The sequence below is a fragment of the Plecotus auritus genome (genome assembly GCF_963455305.1).
Source record: "Plecotus auritus genome assembly, chromosome: 1".
Classification (NCBI taxonomy): Eukaryota; Metazoa; Chordata; class Mammalia; order Chiroptera; family Vespertilionidae; genus Plecotus; species Plecotus auritus.
Window position 1 is genome coordinate 108,429,069 of NC_137770.1, and position 17,153 is coordinate 108,446,221.

The window sequence follows — 17,153 nt, forward strand, 5'->3', positions numbered from 1 at the left end:
CAAGCGAGGAGAGGAAAAACAAAACCATAAAATAAAAAAACAAAAACAACAAAACAAACTGAAATTCACATTTTACTGGAATCCTATATTTTTTATCTGGCAAACAGCTCAGCGGGTGCCTCTCCAATTCTTGGTCCACTTCCTAAAATCTCAGGTTGCTTTGGTGCTCTGCTATTGTTAGCTCAGCGAGAGAGAAAAGGGCTTTAGCAAGGATGTCGCCAGGGCTCAGTCATCCTTGCAGAGGTGGGGGTGAGGCAGTGCAGGAGTCATGGATGCGCTGAGGCCTGTTTCTGTTTTATTTTATTTTTTCCCATCTCCATTACCTTCCCCGCAGCTCTCACCCCACAATCACCACACTGTTGGACAAATCCTTTTCATGTACTTAAACTTCATATTTTCCATTAGCAGGGTAGATAAAACAACAGCTGCCCTATCTGTCTCAAAATGATATAAAAGTGATAAGAAACAAATAAAAAAATTTCTCTAGAAATTGTGAATTATGTAGCCCACTCTTTTCTATGTGATCTAATAAAAGGAGTACAAGTAATCCTTTATTTTACCTTCACTTTGGAATATTTTCTTTTTCTGCAGTATAGCTTCTAAATAACCATCAGAGCATCATACCACCCATTTTAGTGAGTGACTAAAGTTTATTTTCTCACAGAATGTGCCTGAATGATTTAATAATCAGATATAAATTTGGGAAGAATATAAGAGCACTGCTTGTGGTATTGAATGTAGAATTTTATGGCATTAGTTTTCTATTCCTGCATAACATGTTACCGCAAATTTTGCAACTTAAAACAACTTATACTTTCCCATGGTTTGAGAGGGTTAGGAGCCTGAGCATGACTTAGCTGTGTCTTATGCTCAAGGACTTACCAAGCTGAGATGCAGATATTGACTAGGCTCTATTCCATTCTATAACTTGGGGTCCTCTTCCCAGTTCAAATGGATGTGGCAAACTTCAGTCTCTTGCACTCATAGAACTGAGACACCCAGTCACGTGGCCATCTCCATAGGCAGTTTACATCATAGCAACTATTTTCTTCAGACCATCTAAGAATCTGTCATGTTTGCCGAGGCAGTTTTATATAATACTAGAGGCCCAGTGCATGAATTCATGCACAGGTGGGGTCCTGCCAGCTCAGCCCCAATCAGGGCAAATCGGGGCTTAGCTTGTTAGGAGATGTGGGAGGTTGGCCATCTGTGGGGAGGGCCTGCAGGTGGTTGGCTGGCTGGCCCTGCCCCTGATTGGGGCTGATCTGGGGTGGGGCCAGGTGGGGAAAGAGGCCGTGGGTGGTTGGCCGGCCAGCCCTGCATCTGATTGGGGTGGGTGGCTGATCTTTGATGGGGCTGGGTGAGGGGAGGGCCTGCAGAATGCTGGCCAGCTGATCCCACCCCCTATTGAAGTGGGGGGGGGCGATCAGGGGCAGGGTCGGCCTGGGGGGGCTGCAGGCCGATCAGGGTGTGGGGGCCAATTGGGGGTGGGGCAGGTCAAGAGGTTGGCTGGCCATCCTGCCCTTGATTGGGGTGGGAAACGCTGATTAGGGGTGGGGCTGGCTGGGGGGAGGGGCCGAGGGAGGTTGGCCAGCCAGCCCTACCCCCTGATTGGGTCAGTTCGCTGGCCACAATGGGTGTCATAGTGACTAGTCATTCTGGTCATTATGGCGTTTTGGTCACTGGCTTTTTATATATATAGACTAGAGGCCCAGTGCATGAAATTTGTGCACTTGGGGGGGGTGTCCCTCACCCCAGCATGTACCCTCTCCAATCAGGGATCAGGCCTAAACCAGCAGTTGGACATCCTCCTCTAAATCCAGGACTGCTGGCTCCCAACCACTCGCCTGCCTGCCTACCTGATTGCCCCTAACTGCTTCTGCCTGGCAGCCTGATCAACCCCTAACCATGCCCCTACTGGCCTAATCGAAGCCTAACTGCTGCCCTGCAGGCCCAATTGCCTTTCTGGCCTGGTTGCTCCTAACTGCCCTCCCCTGCAGACCTGGTCCCCCCCAACTTCCCTCCTTTGCAGGACTGGTAGCCCCTAACTGCCCTCCCCTGCCAGCCTGGTCCCCCCCAACTGCCCTCCCCTGCAGACCTAGTTGCCCCCAACTGCCCTCCCTCCCCTGCAAGCCTGGTTGCCCTCAACTGCCATCCCCTGCTGGCCTGGTATCCCCCAAATTCCCTCCCCTGCTGGCCTGGTCACCCCTAACTGCCCTCTCCTGCTGGCCTGATCGCCCTCAACTATCCTCTCCTACTGGCCATTTTTTGGTGCTATCTTGTGACCACATGGGGATGGCCATCTTGTGTGAGGGTGTGATGGTTAATTTGTATACTACCTATTTATTATATAGGATAACACAATCACGGGAGTGACATCTTGTCACTTTAGCTATCTAATGCAATCAAATAAAGGCAGTGGTATATCACCACTTTGTGATATTCTATTGGCTAGAAGCAAGTCATAGGTAACAGTAAAAGGGAGTGAATTATACAGGGAATAACACCAGGGATAGGGATCTTAGGAGACCATCTTAGAATTCTTCCAATCAACACTTACAAACTTATTTAGTTTAGGACAGCATTGTGTATATTTAAAAATTATTATAACCCCATATTTTTAACATTAGAAGTCATTAAGATAGTATTTGTTTGTTTTTTAATTTGAGCTGTGCCTTTTTTAAAAAAAAATTTGTTGAAAATATTACATAAGTCCACATTTTTCCCCCATTTACCTCTTCTAGCCCACCCTGCACCTACCCCAGGCCTTCACTACCCTATTGTCTGTGTCCATGGGTTATGCATATATGCATACAAGTTCATTAGTTTGATCTCTTCCCACCCAACCTCCTCTGCCTTTTCTCTGAGGTTTAACAGCCTGTTCCATGCTTCTATGCCTCTGGATCTATTTTTGTTCATTAGTTTATTTTGTTCATTAGATTCCACATATGAGGGAGATCATGTGATACTTATCTTTCTTTGACTGGCTTATTTCACTTAGTATAATACTCTCTAGGGCCATCCATACTGTTCTTAGTCTATTCATACTATTCTAACAAAATATTAGGGACTGGATAATTTATAGGCAAGAGAAATTTATTTCCAACAGTTCTAGGGGCTGAACGTTTGAGATCAGAGTGCCAGCATGGTGGGGTAAGGGCCTCTTCTCAGTTGAAGACTTCTCATTGTATTTCTGTATGACAGAAAAGGCAGGGGAGTTCTCTCAAGCCTCTTTTATAAGGGAATTAATCTCATTCATGAGGGCTCTGCTCTCCTGAACTAATTATCTCTCAAAGGTCCCACCTTGTAATGTCATCACACTGGGCATTAAGATTTCAACATATGAATTTCTTTTAGGATACAAACATTAAGACCATAACATGTAACAAAATATGATAGACTGGGTGGCTTAAATAACAAACATTTATTTCTCACATTTCTAGTGACTGACAAATCCAAGATTAAGGCACCATCTTCACATGGAAGAAAGGGCAAAGGAGCTCTCTGGAGTCTCTTTTAGAAGGTTGCTAATCCCATTAGTAAGGGCCCTGATTGGGCCAGTTCGCTGGCCACAATGGGTGTCATAGTGACCTAATCATATCCTAAAGTCTTCATCTGTATATACCATCAGATTAGGTATTAGGTTTCAATTTATGAATTTTTTGGGGGGGTGGGAGGGACACAAACATTCAGTCTGTAGCAGCTAGTGAGTGTCATTTTAAATTATTTTTTATGAAGTTAAAGTCAAAACTTTCTGTAAGTATAATTTTTTCTGAGGAAGGTCTATGGATTTAATGAGACTTCTAAGAGTCTTTCTCCCTCCTCCAAAACTCCTTTATAAATTATTACTGGTCCAGGCCATTTTACAGAGATTAATAAAAGTTAAAAAAAGTGACTTGCTTAGTGTTAGAGAACAAATTAATAGTGAAATCTGAACTGCAAACATGGAGTCCTGCTCAGAATTTGCAACCTGTGAAAATATATTCTGTTTTGCTTCCTCTAACAGGCATGGATAATAGAATCAGTTGGCATTGTTATCTATCTGCCCAAGTAATTTAATGCTTATGAAGTGCTTAATAAGACATATAAAACTGTCTTTTAGTTTTTAAATTAACTAGTTCTTTTGTTTACCTGTAACATTTAAAGTATGTAGATTAAATAATCCATTTGGACCCAAGGCCATCTTTATGTTGTATAAATTGTACCGTGAACAAGGGAGGGGCTAAGGCAAAAGTGGGTGTTGAAATCCAACCCATGGTTTACTTGCCAACTGCACACCCTAGCATAGGGCTGCATTTGCTTGAAAGAAGGCTCCTTTTTTCTAATTCATCAAAGATACCATATACACTTAGCAGCCCAGATAAAATTTTTAATTCTATTAAATTTTGATTTTCAGATTATTTGTTAGAAAAATAGAATATATTTATTTCAAGCAAGTGGGTGATTAGCTGCTTAATCATATGGATATAAGAAAAGATGCATTTTTGAATTGTTTCTGTCCTTTTTAGTCTAATATGATGGTGTTTCTCTTAAAAACTTTATTTTCCATGTATGTTATTGGGGTTCATTCTTTTACTCAAAAGCCCATAATTCTCAGATAGATTCCTTTTTTCCAGCCTTCAGTATTTTCCACCCTTCAATTTTCTAACCTCATTGCCTTTTATAACTTCCACTAACAGATTGTTTGCCATTCTTCCAGTCTTCTCCTGTAGACTTCTGGATATTTTTCTGGCCTTTACTAGGTGTGGTCTTCACCACACTTTCAGCTTCTGCTCACCTGTTGAACCCAAAGCCAGTGCCACATGGTTTAAGTTTTTGTTGTTGCACCACCCCACTTCCAGGTATTTCTATTGCTTCATATCAAACTACCCCAAAATTTAGTGGCTTAAAACAATAATGCCATTATTTCTCACAATTCTTTGGTTTGCTGCACTCAGCTGGGCAGTGTCTCTATTTGATGAAATGTTGACTAATGCCATTTATATTGATACATTCAGGTCGGAACTCAGCTGGAGCTGGAAAAGTCCAAGATAATTTCTCTCACATGTCTGATTTCCCATCATGCACTAATTTAGCCCCATCTTCTCTACATGGTGACTGGGACTCAAGAAGGCAAAAGCAAAAACAATAAGCTTGTTACAAACTGAGATCATAAGTCCTTGAAGTTTTTTCACCACATTCTGTAAAGAAGTTATAAGGCTAGCCCATATTCAAGGGGAGGAGTGGCATAGAGTGGATAAAATTATTGGTGGAAATAATATAATACAATTTTTGTAAATGTTCTAATGACATAAAATAATGTACATTTTCTATTGCATTGTATACCAATTAATTTTTCCTAAATAACAAATTATAACTTGGTGATTTAAAACAGCAGATATTTTTTTTTTTTGGGGGGGAGGCATCTGTAATAGTAACAATTAAAAAAATGAAGTAAAAAATAAAGCAATGAAGGAGATACAGAAAAAACACACAACATCAGATATTCATTATTTCTCTTAGTGGCTGGATAAGTGTTCTCTCTGGGCAAGCTTGGGTTGGGTGGTCTAAGATAGCTTTATTCACATGTATGGGGTCCTAGCTGGGACATCGAGGACAGATAGGACCTCTTTACAGTCTGATCTTCCAAAAGGCCATCCCTAAATAGTTTACTGTATAGTAGAATTCTCAGTAGCAAGAGAGCAAAACAAAGCTCGAAGACTGCTGAGAGTTAAGCTCAAATCTCAGATAGTGCCATTTGCATTGTATCCTATTGGCCAAATCAAGTCCTAGGCCAGCCCACTTTCAGGGAGTGAAGAAATTTACTTCACCTTTTGATCAGAGCTACTGCAAAGAATTTATGACCATTTGTAGTCTATCACAGTGGAGTATGTATTCTCTTTTCCATTCTTTCTCGATTCTCGCTCTTCTTCTCTCATTATAAAATTTAATTAAATCTAGATTTGTTTCATTATTTTAATTCTCTATATACTTATTAGTTAGAAACTCGGCTAGACTGCTATATAAAGAGACCCCATAAAATTCAATAGCTCAAACAAAATAGAATATTATTTATCTCTCATGGAAAGTTTGGGTAGATGTAGTTATAGTAGTTTGATGTTTTCTGGAACACTGTTTCTTTATTTTTTGCTCTCATTTATCATTGAAATTTAGAAATTTTACAAGATTTTAATTTTTACTTAGTTCAAGAAAATATTGTTTTCCTAGTTATTATTTATCTTCCTTTTGCCTTTTATCCCTCTGGAACTTTGTTTTCAACAGTTTGACTCTGATGTGTGTGGGCACCATTTTCTTTTCTTTTTATTATTATTACTAGAGTCCTGGTGCATGAAATTCATGCACGAGGGAGGGGTGTCCCCTCTGCCCAGCCTGGACCCTCTCCAATCCAGGACATCCCTCTCACAATCTGGGACAGCTGGCTCATAACTGCTCACCTGCCTGCCTGCCTGATCACCTCTAACTGCCCCCCGCCCGCCAGCCTGATCACACCTAACCACCTCTGCCTGCCAGCCTGTTTGCCCCTAACTCGCCCCCTGCTGGCCTGGTTGCCCCTAACTGCCCCCCCTCCACCTGCCTGGTCACCCCTTAGTGCCTCCCTGCCGTCCTGGTCACCCTCAACTGCCCCCCTCCACCTGACTGGTTGCCCCTTAGTGCCCCCCCCACCAGCCTGGTCACCCCCAACTTCCCCCCTGCCAGCCTGGCTGCACACAACTGCCCCCCACTGGCCTAGTCACCCCCAAATGCCCCCCTCACAAGCCTTGTTGCCCCCAACTGCCCCCCCAGCCTGGTTGCCCCTCACTGTCCCCCCTGCCAGCCTGGTCGCCCCTCACTGCCCCCCCTGCCTGGTCGCCCCCAACTGCCCACCCCCCTGATGGCCTGGTTGCCCCTCACTGCCCCCCTCTGCTGGCCTGGTTGCCCCTCACTGCCCCCCTCTGCTGGCCTGGTTACCCCTCACTGCCCCCTTCTGCCAGCCTGGTTGCCTCTTACTGCCCCACCTGCCAGCCTGGTCACCCCACACAGCCTGCTGTTCAGTCATTTGGTCATCCCTCGCTAATCCCCCTGCCAGCCTTGTCGCCCCATGCAGCCTGGTTGTTACTGTGAGGGCGTCGTGACCAATTTGCATATTACCCTTTTATTAGTATAGATTATTTTTTATATATATATTTATTGACTTTTTACAGAGTGGAAGAGAGAGGCATAGAGAGTTAGAAACATTGAAGAGAGAGAAACACTAATTAGCTGCCATCTGCATGCCCCCTACTGGGGATCGAGCATGCAACCAAGGTACATGCCCTTGACTGGAATCGAACCCGGTACCTTTCAGTCCACAGCCCAACACTCTATCCACTGAGCCATACCAGTCAGGGCTCTTTTTATTTTTTAACTCTTTATTGTTGAAAGTATTACATAGGTCCTTCTTTTTCCCCCATTAACCTCTTCCAGCCTGCTCCCATCCTCTCCTTCCACCCCCACCCTCACCACCCCATTGTCTGTGTCTATGGGTTATGCATATATGCAGACAAGTTCATTGGTTGATCTCTTCCCACCCACCCTCCCTTGTCTTCCATCTGAGGTTCAACAGTCTGTTCATGCTTCTATGACTCTGGGTCTACTTTAGATCATCAGTTTATTTGGTTCATTAGGCCATTTGCTTTATATATCAACTTAGAGTTTACTGAACAACTTGAGTATGTAAATTTCAGGACATTTTCAACTATTATTTCCAAGCCACTTTTTTTTTTTCTACTCTGTTCTCTCTCTCTCTCTCTCTCTCTCTCTCTCTCTCTCTCTCTCTCTCTCTCTCTCTCAATGCAATTGCCTGTTAGTTATTTGATATTATTTCAAATGTTTTTCAGTCTTTATTCACTTGTTTCCATCATTATTCTCGTTGTCTTTAGATACATATTTTCTATTGATGAATCTTCAAATGATCTCACTTTATACTGCCATATCCAATCTGCTCTCTTGTTCATCCATTAAATTTTTAAATTCAGATGCTATGTTTTTCTATACTACAATTTATATTAGGATGTTTCTATAGTTTCTATTTCTATTCTGGGATTTCCATAATTTAATTCATTATGAACATATTTTCTTTTATTTTGGATACTAGAGGCATGGTGCATGAAATTTTGCACCAGTTGGGGGTCCCTCAGCCCATCCTGCACTTTCTCCAATCCGGGACCCTTTGGAGGATGTCTGACTGCCTCTCGCAATCCAGGACCGCTGGCTCCTAACTGCTCGCCTGTCTGCCTGATCACCCCTAACCACCTCTGCCTGCCTGCCTGATCACCCATAACTGCTCCCCTACCATCCTGATTGCCCTTAACTGCTCCCCTGCTGGCCTGATCATCCCTAACCACCTCTGCCTTGCCCTGCACCCAGGACCCGGGCTTTCCTCCCTCTAGCCAGCTGCAGGCACCCAGGACCCAGGCCGACTTTGCCCAGGCTGGCCGCAGCTCAGGGGACTGTGGCCAGGCAGCTTTTCCTGGGCTGCAGTTGCAGGCACCTGGGACCGTGGGGTTAGGCAGCTTGTCCCTCTCCTGCACTGCAGGTGCAGGCACCGGTGCAGCCACTGGCGCCTGGGACCACGGGGCCTGTGGCTTGTCCCTCTCCCAGGCCGCATCCCCAGTTGCTGGTGCCTGGGATCGTGGGGTGGGTGGCTTGTCCCTCTCCCGGGCCACAGCCTGGCTGCTCTCCATTCCTCTCTCGTGAGCTCATTTGTGCCTGGCTGGTCCCCATTCCTCTCTCCCTAGTGTTGTGAGTTATGGCTGATGGTGTGAGAGTGTGATGATCATTTGAAAATTAGCTCTTTATTATATAGGATTGTTATGAGGTGCTTTACAATTTTTATACTAATTCTAAAATCCACACTATGTTGGGATCAATCTCTGTGATTGTCTTTTATCTTAAGAGTAAGGATAATTTCCTATTTCTTCCAATGTCAAGTAATTCTAAATTGTATCTTGGATATTGGGAAAGTCATGTTGAAATTCTGGATTCTGCAATATTCTTTCAATGATTGGTATTATTTTGTTTGTTTTGCTTTAATATATAATTAACATGATTCGATGGAAAATAAAAATTCTGTTTAGGCAGGCTCCAATGACATTTTATTTTTTTAGCTTTTGCTGAGCTGCTTAGATTCTTCCCTATACATATGTGGTTTAGGGGTTAGGGGGAGATTTGGGCAGAGATTATACAAACAGTTTGGGGCTCCCTGTCTCTAGCTTTCTTCTTTGTGTGACTTTCTAGTAAACTTTTTAGTGGCTGTGATTGCCCTGAACTCTCTTTTCTGGTTTGCAAAGTCTAAAAATCAGGCATTCTATCAGTTATTAGGTGCCTTACCTGGTTCAGCTAGGGCTTGCCCTCAGACTAGGAGCAAAACCCAAGAATATTAATACTCTTGGTCAACTTCTCTCAAGAATCTAACTATTCAACAATGGGATGGCTTTCAAATGTTAATATTTATACAGTATTTTGTTCATAGTTTATGGTGGTTATGTATGGCAGGGCTTGTCTAGTAGGAATTTGCTCTGCTATGCCAGAGCAGAATTGGGAACTTTAGGTATGATTTCTCAAACTGTCTTCCATCTGCTGAATAATTCTTGGTCTATTTAATGTATAATAGAATCCACTCATCACAAAGTCAGAAGTAAGCTTATTTTGTGTTAAGAATGAAGTGGCTTCTTTCTATAAAATTTGAAATGTTTGTATTTAAATATTTTAGGCCTAAAGAAACAGAGAAAAGAAATGTTTAATTTACTCTATTTATAGTTTGCCAGATTCAAAGTCGAATTGCATATGGAAAATCAATAGGAAGTTAAAGCTATAGAAATTATCCATCATTATGCCTGTTAAGTGTGTAGTAATGTATATGCTCAAATCATCATCTGGGCAGTTTGTATGGATTTTAGTAATGTAGTAACTATAACAATAAGTTAATAGAAACAAAAGTACCAAAATGAATACCTCCCTGTATTCCCTTATATTGCATCCTAGAAAACAGCATCTACTCTGGAAACTGAAAACAAAATCCTTCAGGAACAACTGAAACAAGCATTACAGGTAAATATCATGCTCTTTTAAAATTGTTAACAAGTGAAGATTTTTAAATTTTGAAAGTTGAGTTTATTGGGGTGACTGACATTGTTTAATAAAATTATACAGGTTTTAAAAATGAATATGTTTGACCTTATTAACTAATAAGTCTGTACTAAGTATTTTGCCAGTTTTAAAGTATATTAATTTTACACACTAGGAGTATATTAATAAAATTTAACATCATTCATTTTTTCACAACACTGAGAGTTGTATTTTATTCTTTTTAATTAAATTTATTTGGGTGACAGTGGTTAATAAGATTATATATTTCAAATGTACATTTTTGTGATACATGATCTCTATATAATTACATTGTGTACCCACCACCCAAAGTCAAGTCATCTTTTATCATCATACTAGAGGCCCAGTGCACAAAATTTGTGCACTGCACTTGCGGGGGGAGTGGGGGGAGGGTGTCCCTCAGCCTGGTCTGTTCCCTTTTGCAGTCTGGAAGCCCTTGGGGGATGTCCAACTGATGGCTTAGGTCCACTCCTGCCCCTTGTGGGAGTGCACTGACCACTAGGGGGCAGCTCCTGTGTTGAGCATCTGCCCCCCTGATGGTCAGTGCATGCCATAGTGACCGGTCATTCTGTTGTTCACTCAATTTGCATATTAGCCTTTTATTATATAGGATATTTGATCCTCTTTACCCTTTACTACATCCTCCCTCTGGTAACCATCTTACGTCTGTGTCTATGAGTTTTTGTTTGTTTTTATTTGTTCATTTGTTCCCTTGTTTTATATCCTACATATGAATGAAATCATATAGGACTAAACTAGAAAGAAAAGTAAACATCCTTAATCAAACAAAAGAAATCTATTTCCCACTGAGACAATATTATAAATAAAATAAAATAAAATAAAATAAAATAAAATAAAATAAAATAAAATAAAATACTGTAGTCATTACAATTGAACTCAGTTAAACTGGATGCTGGCTCTTACTGCTATTTTTCAAATTGTTGCTAAATAACCAAAGAAAGAAGCTACATTTTTATAAGCAGATAGACAAAAGTAATATTATTTAAATCCTATCTAATAAAAGAGTAATATACAAATTGACCATCACACCAAGACACAAGATGGCCATCCCCAAAGATAGCTGCCCCCATGTGGACACAAGATGGCCACCACAAGATGGCTGCCACAGATGACCTGCAGGGGAGGGCAGTTGGGGGGGGGGGACCACACCTGCAGTGGAGGGCAGTTAGGGGGGACCAGGCCTGCAGTGGAGGACAGTTGGGGGGGGGACCAGGCCTGCAGTGGATGACAGTTGGGGGGGGGGGAACAGGCCAGCAGGGAGGGCAGTTAGGGGTGACCAGGCCAGCAGAGGAGGGCAGTTGGGGGAGACCAGGGCAGCAGAGGAGGGCAGTTGGGGGGACCAGGACTGCAGGGGAGGGCAGTTGGGGGAGGCAGGCCTGCAGGGGAGGGCAGTTGGGAGGGACCAGGCCTGCAGTGGAGGACAGTTGGGGGGGACCAGGCCTGCAGTGGAGGACAGTTGGGGGGGACCAGGCCTGCAGGGGAGGACAGTTGGGGGGGACCAGGCCTGCAGGGGAGGGCATTTGGGAGCCAGCAGTCCTGGATTGTGAGAGGGATGTCCGACCACCCGTCGGACATCCCTCAAGGGGTCCCAGATTGGAGAGGGTGCAGGCTGGGCTGAGGGACACCCCGCTCCCCCGTGCACGAATTTCGTGCACTAGGCCTCTAGTATTATATAGTTTTCCTTCTGAAAAATGCAAGAAAATACACAAATTTGTTATTAATGATATAGTTCAAAAAGGTGGCTGAGGACAAAATAGATAAAAAAGCAACAGGTTTTCTTTTTATCAGAAACAATCATTTAATGACTGTGTTGTACATCCAAAGGTAACAATGTATGTTAACTGTAATTGAAAAGTAAAAATTAAAAAAAGAACCAATAAAAAGAAAAAAGAAGCAATTATTTAGAAAATATAGTAGAAAAATTTTATTCATAATATTAGGATAGCATAATTAACAAAAATATAGTTTTATATGAAGAAAAATACACTTTACTGAGAGTATAGGTGAACAGTGTATATTTTTGGTTTTGAAGCCTCATAATTATAAATAATTTAGTTTTCTACTTTCTCCAAATTGATATACAAACTTAATGCAATTTATTTTTAGATATAAATGGAATTATTTTTGTGCTTAATAGGACTATTATAATAGTATATATTGAAATAAGAAATTGGTGAATATTTATAAGAAACAATTAAGGAATGTTTGCTGATCTAAAAATCAATATATAATGTAAAACTACAATAGCTAAAGCAATGTGGCTCTGGATTTGGTATTTAATAGAAGAAACAGTTGGTAATAATTATCTGGTCTTGGATAGAACAAGGTTTTCTAAGCATTGTACTACAAAGAAACATGTTAATATACTTATATATTTAAATATATACATTTAAAACATTTTAATGTTAAAAGGTATGAGATATGAAGATAAATGGGAGATTTCTACATAATGTATACTAATAAAAAGGTAATATGCTAGTGAGAACAGGTCAACCAGACATCTTCTGTATGTCCAACTTCCTTCTGGACAAAGCCACGGTTGCAGGGACCAAGGCAGAGGTGGTTAGGGGTGATCAGGCTGGCAGGGGAGCAAGCAGTTAGGGGCAATCAGGCTGGCATGAGGGAGCAAGCAGTTAGGGGTGAACAGGTTGGCAGGGGAGGGCAGTTAGGGGCAATCAGACTGGCAGGGGAGGGCAGTTGGGGGCAATCAGGGCAGAGATCGGCCCTAAACCAGCAGTCAGACAGCCCCTAAGAGGTCCCAAATTGGAGAGGGTGCAGGCTGGGCTGAAGGACACCCCCCGGTGCACAAATTTAGTGCACCGGGCCTCTAGTCTATAATAATAGAAGTGTAATATGCTAATTAGGCTGGATAGCCAAATGACCTTCTGGACATCCTTCGAGACATTCTTCCAGACGATCTTCCAGACGAAGATGGGGCTGTGAGGGCTGAGGCAAGCCACCGTGGCTGCGAGGGCCGAGCCCCTGGCACAAATTTTGTGCATTGGGACTCTAGTATTTTATACATCGAAAAGAAATATGGATAAACCTCTTCCCAAATAGACAAGGGACAAAAATAGGCAAGTCATAATTTAGAAGCACACATGCCCAATAAATGCATACTAGTATATTCAACCACACTTTTTTCAAATAATTGCAATTAAAAATAAGAAAATGTATGGTGATGGAAGATGATTTGACTTTGAGTGGTTGGGACACAATACCATATACAGATCATGTATCATAATAATGTACACTTGAAGCCTATATAATCTTAACCAATGTCACACCAATGCATTTAATAAAAAAACAACAACAATGGGATAGATTTTTAACCTATCATTTTTGTCAAAATTTAAAAAGCAGAAAAATCTAATGTTTGTGACTATGTGCAGAAATGAACAATCTTTCACCTACTTCTATTATTAGTGTGAATTGATTCTTTCCTGAAAAAACTTTTAGTAAAAGTCTTGGAAAGACATCTTTTTCATTGAACAGTTCCACTTCTAAAAATGTAAGGAAGAGCCAAAACCGGTTTGGCTCAGTGGATAGAGCGTCGGCCTGCGGACTGAAAGGTCCCGGGTTCGATTCCGGTCAAGGGCATGTACCTTGGTTGCGGGCACATCCCCAGTGGGAGGTGTGCAGGAGGCAGCTTATCGATGTTTCTCTCTCATCGATGTTTCTAGCTCTCTATCCCTCTCCCTTCCTCTCTGTAAAATATCAATAAAATATATTTAAAAAAAAAAAAATGTAAGGAAGAAAAAAGTGTATGGAGATTTTTACAAGTAGGTATAATATAAAATTTTTAATAGGAAAATGTTTAAAATTACAAATCTTTCACTGATAAAAATTATTAAATAAATTAAGAAATAGTATTATGGTATATTATCTTAGCTATATTATTATTTTAGGTATATTGTTATTATTTTTAGATATATTATCTTAGCTATTTTGACTACTTACATGTTTAGTGTCATGGAAAAATATCTATGGAATTATATAATAAAAAGGTTGTATTATGTGAGTATGTATAGTATATGATTAAATATAAATAAATATTTAAAATACATATATGCATTATTTATATTTATAAATAATTAAAAAGGATGTACATTGAAATGTTGACAGTGAGTTTTCTGTCTGTGGTGAGGTTATTTGTAAGCTTAATTTTGTCAATCTATATTCTTTCATACAAAATAATTTTTGTTGTTGTTGTTAATCCTCACCCGAGGATATTTTTCCATTGATTTTTAGGGAGAGTGGAAGAGAGAAGGAAAGACAGAAACATTGATGTGACAGAAACACATTCATTGGTTGCCTCCTGCACAAGCCCTGACCAGGCCCCAGGCCAGGGAGGAGCCTGAAACCAAGGTATGTGTCTTTGACCAGAATTAAACTTGGGACCAATTGGTCCACAGGCAATGCTTTATCCACTGAGCCAAACTAACTAGAGCCAAAACAATATTTTAAAGAAAAATTTTATTCTAGAAAATACAAATTATTTATTTTTTACATTTTATTTTTTATATAAGTACTAATTATCATGGCTACAATTAAGCAGCTTGTATAATGTATATCTTTTATTAACTTTTATTGTACCTATATAATAATTATAGCTTTTACCAAATAAGAGTTGATCTCCTTCTTTTTTATGGCTGAATAGTATTCTATTAGAGGCCCAGTGCATGAAATTCGTGCACGGGGGGGCGTGTCCCTCAGCCCAGCCTGCACCCTCTCCAATCTGGGACCCCTCAAGGGATGTCCGACTGCTCGTTTAGGCCCGATCCTACCGGGATCAGTTCTAAATGGGCAGTCAGATATCCCTCTCACAATCCAGGACTGCTGGCTCCCAACTGCTCGCCTGCCTGCCTTCCTGATTGCCCCTAACCACTTCTGCCTGCCAGCCTGATCACCCCTAACCACTCCCCTGCCAGCCTGATTGATGCCTAACTGCTCCCTGCCAGCCTGATTGCCCCTAACTGCCCTCCCCTGGAGGCCTGGTCACCCCTAACTGCCCTCCCCTGCAGGCCTAGTCCCCCCCACCCAACTGTTTTCCCCTGCAGGCCTGGGTCCCCCCCAACTGCCCTTCCCTGCAGGCCCAGTCGCCCCCAACTTCCCTACTCTGCCGGCCTGGTCACCCCTAACTGCCCTCCCCTGCAGGCTTGATTGCCCCCAACTGCCCTCCCTTGTAGGCCTGGTGCCTCCCAACTGCCCTCCCCTGCTGGCCTGATCCCTCCCAACTGTCCTCCCCTGCTGGCCATCTTGTGGTAGCCATCTTGTGTCCACATGGGGGCAGACATCTTGTGTGTTGGAGTGATGGTCAATTTGCATATTACTCTTTTATTAGATAGGATAGAGGCCTGGTGCATGGGTGGGGGCCAGCTGGTTTGCCCTGAAAGGTGTCCTGGATCAGGGTGGGGGTACCCTCGAGGTGTGGGGAAGCCTCAGTGAGGGGCCTGTGGTGGTTTGCAGGCTGGCCACGCCCTCCTGCGACCCAAGTGGAAGCCCTGGGATCTGGGATTTATTTATCTTCTATAATTGAAACTTTGTAGCCTTGAGTGGAGGCCTGGGGCGGCCAGGGTGTGCAGGAAGCTTGGCTTCCTCCTTTGCCAGTGAAACCAAAGCCTCCTGTTTGCTCTGTGGCCGCAGCCATTTCTTTTGGGATTTATTTATCTTCTATAATTGAAACTTTGTAGCTTTGAGTGGAGTCCTGGGCCGGCCAGGGTGTGCAGGAAGCTTGGCTTTCTCCATTGCCAGGGAAACCCAAGCCTCCTGCTTGCTCTGTGGCCACAGCCATTTTGGTTGGGTTTATTTGCATACTCATTCCTGATTGGATGGTGGGCGTGACTTGTGGGTGTAGCAGAGGTACTGTCAATTTGCATATCACTCTTTTATTAGATAGGATTGTATAAATGTATCACAGCCTTTTTTATCCACTCATCTACTGATGGGCACTAGGGCTGCTTCCAAATCTTGACTATTGTGAATAATGCTGCAATGAACATAGGGGTGCATATATTCTTTTGAGATAGTGTTTTAGGTTTCTTTGAGTATATTCCCAGAAGTGGAATTGCTGGGTCATAAGGCAGTTTCTTTTTTAATTATTTGAGGTAACTCCATACCACTTTCCACAGTGGCTGCACCAATCTGCATTTCCAACAACAGTGCAGTAGGGTTCCCCATCCTTACCAACACTTGTTGTTTATTGATCTATTAATGGTAGCCATTCTGAAACCTGTATAATTTTATTAACCAATGTCACCCCAATAAATTCAATAACAAAATAAGAAATAAGAGCACTAGGAACTCCTGGATATAAAAATAGCCCTAAAATGGAAGAGGATTTTCATAGTTTAAATGAAACTGAGAATCTTTTAAACTATGGATTATATCAGTGATTTAACTTACGTTCCTTCAACTTAGTAAAAATAAAATTGAGAGTATATGGGCATGAATATATGCATATTTTTGAAAGTTACAATATTGTTAGGAAAAATGTCACAGAAGTAATACTTGATAAATGGTTACTTTTTTCAAATAGGAAGCTGAAAAAGCTAAGCATCAACTAAAGTATTTCCTAAATCAAGGGGAGTTACTTAAAAGTGACAGGAAAACCAAGGCAACAATGGAAAGGAGTACAAGTGACACAGAAGTTAAAGTTGTAGATTCAACATCTCTACCATTGGAGAAAGAAACAAGAAAAGTACAAATTGCAGATTCAAATGGACAAAAGACAAATGTTAAGATCCAAGAATATCCACAGGTAAAGAAATACTCAAAATAAAGATAGTAATATGTGCTGTTAGAATTCAATCTTCTTCTTATTTGCATTATTTGATTCTATTTTTAAAAATTCTCTATGCCTTTTTTTTTGCTTGGATTTTTTTCCTTTTATTTTCTGGGTAATTAATTCATTATTATCTTCAATATAAATGTAAAAATTAGGTATGTATTGATTTTGTGATTAAATTTTTATTGATTTTAGAGAAAGAGATACATCAATTGGTTGC

General features: G+C 41.5%; 1 protein-coding gene across 1 annotated transcript in view; it reads left to right on the forward strand.

The window, feature by feature from the left end:
• Window positions 1-16,927, forward strand: part of CCDC7 (coiled-coil domain containing 7) — a gene marked incomplete at both ends in the record, with an annotated part of 182,208 nt that extends 165,281 nt beyond the window's left edge. The window contains 2 exons of the mRNA XM_080654120.1: window positions 10,003-10,068; window positions 16,685-16,927. Coding sequence (XP_080510246.1) covers window positions 10,003-10,068; window positions 16,685-16,927 — 309 coding nt within the window. The remainder of the gene's footprint in view (window positions 1-10,002; window positions 10,069-16,684) is intronic.
• Between the last annotated feature and the right edge of the window lie 226 nt (window positions 16,928-17,153).